General features: G+C 43.9%; 1 protein-coding gene across 2 annotated transcripts in view; it reads right to left on the bottom strand.

The window, feature by feature from the left end:
- Positions 1-9827, bottom strand: part of zbtb11 (zinc finger and BTB domain containing 11) — a 60902-nt gene extending 51075 nt beyond the window's left edge. For both annotated transcript variants that reach the window (XM_070893665.1, XM_070893664.1), the window contains exons 1-2: positions 9342-9827; positions 2653-2891 (exon numbers count right to left, since the gene is read on the bottom strand). In XM_070893665.1, the coding sequence (XP_070749766.1) occupies positions 2653-2891; positions 9342-9651 (549 nt within the window). In that variant the 5' untranslated portion in view covers positions 9652-9827. The remainder of the gene's footprint in view (positions 1-2652; positions 2892-9341) is intronic.
- Positions 9828-11607: the final 1780 nt, after the last annotated feature.

Genomic DNA, 11607 nt, shown 5'->3' with positions numbered 1-11607 from the left:
GAGTGGAGAGAGAGTGGGGAGAGAGAGGGGAGAGAGAGGGGAGAGGGAGATAGAGAGAGAGACAGAGAGAGAGAGAGTCACACACACAGACAAAGAGACACACACAGACAGACAGAGAGACACACACACACACTGAGAGAGAGACACACACACACTGACAGAGAGAGAGAGAGACACACACACTGACAGAGAGAGACACAGACTGGGGGCAGGCACCATCCCAGTGCACTGTTGGAGGGCTCGCAGTGCTGCAGTTGGTGAATAGAAACTTTATTTTTTATTTATTGATTGATTTAAAAAAAAAAATTTTTTTTGATTTTATTGGTCATGGCTCTTTATTTGTAAAAGTGAAGTGTTTAATGTTTGTAACCCCCCCCCCAATCTCTCGTTCCCTGCGCCTGATTTATAAGTGTTGGCAGGGTTTTTCCGAGCGTACAAAAATCTTCACTTATTCCATTAGTTTGGAGTAAATTTTCGCTGCCTAAACTTGCAAAACAGTGGCTGGACGCTTCCCCTTTTGAAAAAAAAACTGTTCTACAATGAAACTATTCTAACTGACTATAACTGGAGCAAACCAAATGCTGAGAATTGCAATTTCTAAGATGCTCCATTCTTAGCTAGTTGCTCCAAAAAAATAGGAGCAACTCAGGCCGAAACTTAAGCCCAATAAAAGGAGTAGGCCATACGGCCCCTTGAGCCTGCTCCGCCATTCGATAAGATCATGGCTGATCTGATCATGGACTCAGCTCCACTTCCCTGCCCGCTCCCCATAACCCCTTATCTCCTTATCATTTAAGAAACTGTCTATTTTTATCTTAAATTTATTCAATGTCCCAGCTTCCAAAGCTCTCTGAGGCAGCGAATTCCACACATTTACAAACCTCAGAAGAAATTTCTCCTCATCTCTGTTTTAAATGGGCGGTCACTTATTCTAAGATCATGCCCTCTAGTTCTAGTTTCCCCCATCAGTGGAAACATCCTCTCTGCATCTACCTTGTCAAGCCCCCTCATAATCTTATACGTTTCGATAAGATCATCTCTCATTCTTCTGAATTCCAATGAGTAGAGGCCCAACCTTCTCAACTTTTCCTCGTGTCAACCCCCTCATCTCCAGTATCAACCTAGTGAACCTTCTCTGAACCGCCTCCAAAGCAGGTATATCCTTTCAGAAATATGGAAACCAAAACTGCACGCAGTATTCCAGGTGTGGCCTCACCAATACCCTGTATAACTGTAGATAGACTTACCTGCTTTTATACTCCATCCCCTTTGCAATATAGGCCAAGATTCCATTGGCCTTCCTGATCACTTGCTGTACCTGCATACTATCCTTTTGTGTTTCATGCACAAGTACCCCCAGGTCCCACTGTACTGCAGCACTTTGCAATCTTTCTCCATTTAAATAATAACGTGCTCTTTGATTTTTTTCTGCCAAAGTGCATAACCTCATACTTTCCAACATTATACTCCATCTGCCAAATTTTTGCCTGTCTATGTCCTATGATCATGTACTCTGTAGCTTAGAGATGCAAATTTGCACATGAACAAAGCATGATCTGCATGCCATATATGGACATTGTGATAAGAAATTTGAAATAACTAACCGACAAGATAATGGTTTTGTAACAAGAGCTCAAGAATTGTAACTCGAAAGGCATTGCTTCCTCAGTTAAGCTACCTTGGTTGTAAATGCTTTATATTATTTATAGCGATATTAACGCTTTGAATAAATGAACTTGAGCATATTTTTTTCCATCACTAATTGAACTTGCATAAATAAAGCTAGCTAGTTGACAGTATCATAAAGTAGGGTGCCGAGTTATATAAATGAGGAAAGTGCCAGATTAAATTCCTGGTCTTTGCAGAAATAGCTCTTTTCATCCAAGACAGCGATAGTGTGCTACATTTGGGCATTTTATCCAGACTATGAAGTGGGAAGGAAGGAAAAAATGTTCCCACTCCTAGCTGCTGAACAATGGCTCCATTGGAAATCTACAGATGTGGACACCATGGTGAAGAACTGCTCAGTTTGTTAGGTGTAGCAACATTGTAAATGTATTCCAAAGGATTGTGCTTATGGTTCTACTACACATTGCATCTAGAGCAACTCTACTCTCAGCCCTCTCCCTTACCCTGACAAGTGAAGATAAAACAGACTTAGTTGTGATTTTCCTGCCCTCACTAAATGCTGCCCTAATATTACTGGTCAGGTTTACAAATGAAAAACAACCACTTGGGTGTTTATGAAATCATATCCCAGGGCAATACTGTTTTCAGGAAAATAGTAAAAAATCTATATAAATTGTTAATTGGTACGCCAAGGTATTTTAACAGCTCCCATTTTTAGTCAACCCATTGGGTTAGGTTCTTTGTGGTTATCATTGCAAATTAAGCAAATCAGGCATAACACACTATTTCCTAACATTAACAATGTATCATTACTTTTTCCATTATATTTCTTTGAACCAGGCAGGTAGGGAGCTATTTTGCCTCTAATCTTCCTGAATTGTAATTGGACTTTTTGCATTGTGATAGTTAAACTAAATAAAACTTGAACAGATCTGTGTTGGACTCCCACACCTTTGGTTGAACCTCCCTGAAACCCCTTATGTACACAGTTCAATCTGTGTGCTATAACAAAATATTACTTACAAACACCAATTCCTCCTTTGGGACGGTTTTCTTTTTTGTCGGCCTTGGAGGGGCACTGGATTTTCCTTCGGAATTACTCAACTCATCATCAGTTTCATTGCTATCCCCCAGCATCGGAGCATCTATTCCCAGCTGCTCCAGGATTTCCATTGTATCGGCAGATACCGACTTGTTTCGATCGGCCTTTTCCTTGCATTGAATACATTCTCGGATATAGTCTTTCACTTGCTTAAATATACCTAAAAATTAAACAAAATGTCATCAAAAATATATACACTGATGCAAAGACACAGGAGCTCACTTCCCCTTTCCATCCCGTTAAAAATGTAGTGAATGGATTTATTTTTTTTATTTATAAGTTGGGGGGGGGGGGAGGTCATAAAATTTATGTTCATTGACAATTTGTTTTTCCAAAGGCAGACTTAAATCAGTTTGAAATAGGTTTAAAAAGTCAAGTTTAAAAAAAAATTAAGTCCCAAATGAATGCCTGCTCTAACTTCTTGGCGCTTCCTCAACTCGCTATCATGACTGCAATGAGATATGCTTTGCATGGGTTTATTTATCTGGTGCTCTCCACGCTCCCGTCCTGCGACAGTTGGAACTGGTGCTCTCCTTTCTCTCTCCCCTCCTACTCTCACCATGGTGCAGGAGGCCATTCAAGTGGGAGGAGTGAAAAAGAATGTAGTTGTGGTAGGGGTCAGAGAGATAGATACTGTTCTCTGCAGCCGTGACTGGGAGTTCCGAAGGTTGTGTTAAACATAGAAACATAGAAAATAGGAGCAGGAGTAGGCCATTCGGACCTTCTAGCCTGCACCGCCATTCAATGAGTTCATGGCTGAATATGCAACTTCAGTCCACCATTCCTGCTTTCTTGCCATACCCCTTGATCCCCTTAGTAGTAAGGACTACATCTAACTCCTTTTTGAATATATTTAGTGAATTGGCCTCAACAACTTTCTGTGGTAGAGAATTCCACAGGTTCACCACTCTCTGGGTGAAGAAGTTTCTCCTCATCTCGGTCCTAAATGGCTTACCCCTTATCCTTAGACTGTGACCCCTGGTTCTGGACTTCCCCAACATTGTGAACATTCTTCCTGCATCTAACCTGTCTAACCCCGTCAGAATTTTAAACGTTTCTATAAGGTCCCCTCTCATTCTTCTGAACTCCAGTGAATACAAGCCCAGTTGATTCAGTCTTTCTTGATAGGTCAGTCCCACCATCCCAGGAATCAGTCTGGTGAACCTTCGCTGCACTCCCTCAATAACAAGAATGTCCTTCCTCAGGTTAGGAGACCAAAACTGTACACAATACTCCAGGTGTGGCCTCACCAAGGCCCTGTACAACTGTAGCAACACCTCCCTGCCCCTGTACTCAAATCCCCTCGCTATGAAGGCCAACATGCCATTTGCTTTCTTAACCGCATGCTGTACCTGCATGCCAACCTTCAATGACTGATGTACCATGACACCTAGATCTCGTTGCACCTCCCCTTTTCCTAATCTGTCACCATTCAGATAATAGTCTGTCTCTCTGTTTTTATCACTAAAAAGTGGACAACCTCACATTTATCCACATTATACTTCATCTGCCATGCATTTGCCCACTCACCTAACCTATCCAAGTCGCTCTGCAGCCTCATAGCATCCTCCTCGCAGCTCACACTGCCACTTAACTTAGTGTCATCCGCAAATTTGGAGATACTACATTTAATCCCCTTGTCTAAATCATTAATATACAGTGTAAACAGTTGGGGCCCCAGCACAGAACCTTGCGGTACCCCACTCGTCAGTGCCTGCCATTCTGAAAAGTCCCCATTTACTCCTACTCTTTGCTTCCTGTCTGACAACCAGTTCTCAATCCATGTCAGCACACTACCCCCAATCCCATGTGCTTTAACTTTGCACATTAATCTCTTGTGTGGAACCTTGTCGTAAGCCTTCTGAAAGTCCAAATATATCACATCAAATGGTTCTCCCTTGTCCACTCTACTGGAAACATCCTCAAAAAATTCCAGAAGATTTGTCAAGCATGATTTCCCTTTCACAAATCCATGCTGACTTGGACATATCATGTCACCTCTTTCCAAATGCGCTGCTATGACATCCTTAATAATTGATTCCATCATCTTACCCACTACCGATGTCAGGCTGACCGGTCTATAATTCCCTGTTTTCTCTCTCCCTCCCTCCTTTTTTAAAAAGTGGGGTTACATTGGCTACCCTCCACTCGATAGGAACTGATCCAGAATCAATGGAATTCTGGAAGATGACTGTCAATGCATCCGCTATTTCCAAGGCCACCTCCTTAAGTACTCTGGGATGCAGTCCATTAGGCCCTGGAGATTTATCAGCCCTCAATCCCATCAATTTCCCCAACACAATTTCCCGACTAATAAGGATTTCCCTCAGTTCCTCCTCCTTACTAGACCCTCTGACCCTTCTTATATCCGGAATGTTGTTAGTGTCCTCCTTAGTGAATACCGAACCAAAGTACTTGTTCAATTGGTCCGCCATTTCTTTGTTCCCCGTTATGACTTCCCCTGATTCTGACTGCAGGGGACCTACATTTGTCTTTACTAACCTTTTTCTCTTTACATATCTATAGAAACCTTTGCAATCCGTCTTAATGTTCCCTGCAAGCTTCCTCTCGTACTCTATTTTCCCTGCCCTAATCAAACCCTTCGTCCTCCTCTGCTGAGTTCTAAATTTCTCCCAGTCTCCGGGTTTGCTGCTATTTCTGGCCAATTTGTATGCCACTTCCTTGGCTTTAATACTATCTCTGATTTCCCTTGATAGCCACGGTTGAGCCACCTTCGCTTTTTTATTTTTATGCCAGACGGGAATGTACAATTGTTGTAGTTCATTCATGCGGTCTCTAAATGTCTGCTATTGCCCATCCACAGTCAACCCCTCAAGTATTATTCGCCAAGATGTAGAAGAAGTTCGGAGTCTCCCACTTAGTGAAGCGGTCAGGCGATGGATGCGACTTTCCGTCTTCAGACCCTGCAGAGAGAGAGAATCCTCCAAGATGTTTTATGCGGTGACTTATTTATTCCGCCAGCTGCATGGCCTCAATTACGACATGCAGCTCCTGTTTATAAAACTGCAGAGTAGCCATGCCTCCTTGTAGGAGCTGCCTGTCTTTTACTAGGAACTGATCAGGATCTGGAACACTGTTGCTCCCACCTGGAGTTCTTCCCCGTTAGGAGTGGCGGTTATCCTCTGGGAGCCACTGATCAGGAATCCGCACCTCCACGTCTATGGTTTCAGGTAGTTGATGGAGGGAAAGTCCTGGCTGACAAGGTGACCAGAGTCAGGGATGTACTGGATGGTGGAGGAGCGGGCTGGAAGTTGCCAGAGGAACTGGCACAGCGCATACCCTAGCACGGCATCTGGTCAGCGGTGTTGCCTGCAAGGTGCCAGGGTTAAAGACATCTCCTCGCGGCTGGAGAAGAACTTGGAGTGGGAAGAGGAGGATTCAATGCAGGAACCACGACATAGGTAGAACTAGGAATGAGGTTCTGCTGAGAGAGTTGAGATATTGGGGTGCAAATTAAAAAGCAGAACCTCAAAGATAATAATTTCTGGATGTGGAAGTGGGAGGCAGGGGATTTGCTTCATGGAGCACTGAGGAAAGAGGGAGTTGAACCGCTGGGACAGGCACCACTTAAACTGAGCTGGAACCAGTGTCCTGGTGAATCGAATAACTAGGGCAGTAGACAGGGCTTTAAATTAATGAAGGAGGTGGGGGGGAGTAAATTTGAAAGCAGCAAAAGAAATGTCAACGTACTAGGGCAGAGCAGAGTTTTGGGTAAAAATAAACAGAGTGGGTCATGAAAGGACAGAGTAACAAAGGTATCAGGGCACCAGTGACTACGGAAACATCAAGAAAAAATTGAAAAAAGTCAAAGCTAAAGGCACTATATCTGAATGCGCGAAGCATTCGCAACAAAATAGATTAATTAATAGTGTAGATAGAAATGAATAGGTTTGATCTAATAGCCATTACGGAGACGTGGTTGTAAAATAAACAAGGTTGGGAACTAAATATTCCATTTTAGAAGAGATAGGCAAATTGGAAAAGGAGGAATAGCCCTGATAATAAAGGAAGTGATAAAGACAGTAGAGAGAAAGGATCTTATCTCCAAAAATCAAGAAGTAGAATCAGTTTGGGTGGAGCCAAGAAACACCAAGGAGCAGAAATAATTGGTGGGAGTTGTTTATAGGCCCGCAAACAGTAGTTGTAATGTAGGGCAGAGTATAAGTCAAGGAATTAGAAGCACATTAAACAAGGGTAATACAGTAATCATGGGAGACTTTAATCTATATATAGACTGGGGAAGCCGAATTTCCCAGTAATAATGTGGAGGATGACTTCATGGAATGCATACAAGATAGTTTTCTAGATCAGTATGTTGAGGAACCAACTAGGGAGCAGGCTATTTTAGATCCAGTATTGTGCAATAAGGAAGGGTTAATTAATAACCTTGTAGAAAAGGGGCCCTTAGGGAAGAGTGACCATAATATGATAGAATTTTATATTGAGTTTGAAAGTAATTTAGTTAAATCCAAAAGTAGGGTCTTAAAATTAAACAAATCAAACTACGTAGGTGCAAGGGGCGAATTGGCTAAGGTAGATTGGGAAACTGCATTACAAGGTATGACGGTAAATAAAGAATACATAATTTACAACAAATATACATTCCTTTAAGGCACAAAAACTCCACATGAAAGGTTGTCCAACTGTGGCTAACAAGAAGTTAAAGATAGTATTAGATTAAAGGAAGAGGCTTATAATGTTGCCAAAAAGAGCAGTAAGTCTGAGGATTTGGAGGATTTTAGAATTCAGCAAAGGAGGACCAAGAAACTGATAAAGAAAGGGAAAATAGAATGAGAGTAAACTGACGAGACATAAAAACAGACTGTAAAATCTTCTATAGGTATGTAAAAAAGGAAAAGATTAGCGAAAATAAATGTGAGTCCCTTACAGGCTGAGACAGGAGAAATTATAATGGGGAATAAGGAAATGGCCGAGAAATTGAACAAATACTTTGTGTCCGTTTTCACGAAGACGGACACAAAAAAACCTTCCAGAAATAGTGGAGAACCAAGGGAAAAGCGAAAATGAGGGACTAAAAGAAATTAGTAAAAAAAAATTGGAGGAATTATTGGGACTGAAAGCTGATAAATCCCTTGGACCTGATGGCCTACATCCTAGGGTTTTAAAAGAGGTGGCTACAGAGATAGTGAATGCATTGGTTGTCATCTTCTAAAATGCTATAGATTCGAGAAAGGTTCCCGCGGATTGATAAATAGCAGGGTTACATTTGCTACCCAATAAACGAGGGAGAGAGAAAACAGGGAACTACAGACCAGTTAGTCTGACATCAGTAGTAGGGAAAATGCTAGAATCTATTATTAAGGAAGTGGCAGCAAGACGGAATTACAGATAACTGATTAAAATGGAATTAGGTTTATATATGTTTCATCCACATGGCATGAAACTTGTCATCTAATGTATATAAACTGCCAACATACAAGCAGTGAGATGGCTGATTTTTTTATAAATTAAAACTAAGTTCCATGTAAACTAAAGGCTCCAGTTTTATACAAAGACACAATGGGCGACAGGCTTTGCATCATTAAAAAGCCGGCAGCTCTGGTTGTACATTTTAGTACCAGGCGAACTTTCGATTTAATACGTGTCTAGTTCTGATGAAGGGCGCCGCGCAAAAGAATATTCATTATATTTTTGGGAATTGCATTTCCAATACCGTCAGTCTGTTTTGTCAGCGGGCTGACTGGCCGGGGTTTCACATAAATGAGCCGGGTGCCGATTGTGTCCTCTCCGCCCCTAGTGCCCTGGTTGCAGCTTCCCCACCGCCCCACAGTCCGGAGCATCTTCGTGCCGGCCTCCGCCACCATCCTGTTCCTTGCGCTCTTTCTATGCTCTCGCTCCCTCCATCCTGTTTCTCTCACACTCATTCACTCCCCTCTGTCTCCTCCCCCACCCCACCATCATCACCCCCATCCTTTCTCCCTCCGGCAGCATTCTCTCTCTCCCTCCCTCTCCATCTCTCCCTCCCTCCACCTTTATCTTTCTCTCTCCTCCTCCCTCCCTCCATCCATCCATCTCTCTCCCTCCATCTTCCTCTCTCTCTCCCCCGCCCTCAAACCATCTTCCTCTCTCTCTCCCCCTCCCTCAAACCATCTTCCTCTCTCTCTCCCCCTCCCTCAAACCATCTTCCTCTCTCTCTCCCCCTCCCTCAAACCATCTTCCTCTCTCTCTCCCCCTCCCTCAAACCATCTTCCTCTCTCTCTCCCCCTCCCTCAAACCATCTTCCTCTCTCTCTCCCCCTCCCTCAAACCATCTTCCTCTCTCTCTCCCCCTCCCTCAAACCATCTTCCCCTCCCTCAAACCATCTTCCTCTCTCTCCCCCTCCCTCAAACCATCTTCCTCTCTCTCTCCCCCTCCCTCAAACCATCTTCCTCTCTCTCTCCCCCTCCCTCAAACCATCTTCCTCCCTCCTCCCCTCCATCCATCCTGCCCTCTCTCTCTCTCCCTCCCTCCATCCATCCATCCATCCATCCATCCATCTCTCTCTCTCTCTCTCCATCTTCTCCTCTCTCTCCCCTCCCTCAATCCATCTTCCTCTCTCCCTCCCTCCATCTTCTCCCCCCTCCATCACCTCTCCACCAGTAGCTCTGTGAGATGTTCTTCCAGGTCTGGTCGCGGGTGAAGTGGAAGCCCTCGGCGCTCTCGTGGAAGGAGGCGATGAGTTCGCGGCGGGTCTTGGCCTCCAGCACCACCTCCAGCTCGTCGAACTCATCGCGGTCCTTGCGCTTCTTCTGGTAGTACAGGGTGCCGCGCCGCACCACGTAGCAGGCCGCGGCCTTGCGGATCTTCCTCTTCACGTTGCCCTCGGTCCCCGGCGCATAAGGTTCCTTCTCGTTGGTCAGGTAGCGGATGATCGCTTTGTAACTCTCCTCGCTCGACATGTCACAGCCCCTGTGGCCGGGGCGGCTGCAGCCGAGGTCTCGCTGGGATATTAAAAAAACAAAGTGATTTAAGGATTTTAATAAAAGTTCTTTAAAAATATTATTTCATTTATTTTAATTTTAAGTTGGTTGGTTTCGGACGGAGGAAGCGGGAAAGGTTTCCTCGGATAGACAAAATGGCTGCTGCACAACCGGAGATTGCATCAGGAGGCCGTGAACCCTGAGCCGGATGGACTTTCTCTGCAGGATGAATGCTAAGTCTCCCAATTACTATTTATTTGATCTCTGCACCTACCCCAGAGCTAGTTACCATCCCAGGAAACGGCCCCAGGCTCGATATCAAGTGTTGTGGATGTGCTACAATTGGTCTCACTGCCTCTAATTTAAAAAAAAAGAAAATTCTTTCTAATTTTAGGAGGGGAAACCTGCCCCAAATGGAGCAAAATAAAGGTTTGTATTAATATAGTGCCTTTTCACCACCACATAAAGCACTTTGCGGCCAATAAAATACTTTTTTTGGCAGTGTAGTCACTGTTGTAATGTAGGAAATGTGGCAACCAATTTGCGCTCAGCAAGTTCCCACAAACAGCAATCAGTGTTCTCGCTCAGGCCAACATCCCCAGCACTGACCAGCTCCGTTGGGCGGGCCACATCATCCGCATGCTCAACACCAGACTCCCTAAGCAAGCGCTCTACTCGGAACTCCTACACACAAGCGAGCCCCAGGTGGGCAGAGGAAACGTTTCAAGGACACCCTCAAAGCCTCCTTGATAAAGAGCAACATCCCCACCGGCACCTGGGAATCTCTGGCTCAAGACTGCCCGAAGTGGTGGAAGAGTACCCACCCTTTCCTTCACCCATCTGCCCCACCTGTGACAGAGACTGTAATTCCTGCATTGGACTGTACAGCCACCTGAGAACTCACTTTTAGATTGGAAGCAAGTCTTCCTCGATTTAGAGGGACTGCCTATGATAATGATGACAAACAGCAATGTGATATTGACCAGATAATGTTTTTAGTGATGTTGATTGAGGGATAAATATTGGCCAGGCCACTGGGGATAACTCCCCTGCTCTTGTTAGAAATAGTACCATAGGATCTTTTACGCCACCTGAGAGGGCAGATGGAGCCTGTTTAATGTCTCATCTGAAAAACAGCACTTCCAACAATGCTCAAGTCTCTGCAGTGCCACCTGAACACACAAGCTTCTGACTCCTAGGAGAAAGTGTTACCAACTGAGCCATAGCTGATACAACAGAAGCGGGTGCTGCAATTCTAAAATAAAAACAGAAAATGCTGGAAACATGCCTGACAATTTTTTGAACAGTTGACTAAAATAAGTGATAGGGGAGTGTCTATGACTGTAATTTATATTGACTTCCAGAAGACATTTGATAAACTTATCAGAAAATATTGAACAGGCTGGGGCTATTTTCTCAAGAAATTTAGAGGACTGAGAGGTGATCCGATAGGTCTTTATGATAGCATGTTTCATAGGGTAGACGTAGAGATAAGCTTTCTACCTGTGGGAGAGTCCCAAACTAGGGCTCATACATATATGATAGTCACTAATAAATTTTATGGGATATTCTGGAGAACCTTATTTACCCAAAGAGAAATAAGAATGTAAAACGCATTACCACAAGGAGCAGTTGAAGCAAATAGCATAGATGCATTTAAGGTGAAGCTGGATAACCACACGAGGGAGAGGAATCGAAGGATATGCTGATGGGGTTAGATGAAGTTGGGTGACAGGAGGCTTGTGTGGAATATAAATGCTGGCATAGACCAGTTATGAAAGTGGCTTGTTTCTGTGCTGTACTCAATGTAACTCGATGAAGTTCCTTCTCACACTTTGCCTTCCATTCCATTAGCTTCAACTTCAGCTAAGTATTGACCTGGTTAAAAAATTGGCTGCGCAGCCGGAGACAAGAGAGTAGGGATAATGGGCAGGA

This window comes from Pristiophorus japonicus, chromosome 11 (assembly GCF_044704955.1).
Source record: "Pristiophorus japonicus isolate sPriJap1 chromosome 11, sPriJap1.hap1, whole genome shotgun sequence".
Taxonomy (NCBI): domain Eukaryota; kingdom Metazoa; phylum Chordata; class Chondrichthyes; family Pristiophoridae; genus Pristiophorus; species Pristiophorus japonicus.
Note: the sequence above shows the minus strand (reverse complement) of the source record. Positions and strands in the feature narration are given on the sequence as shown.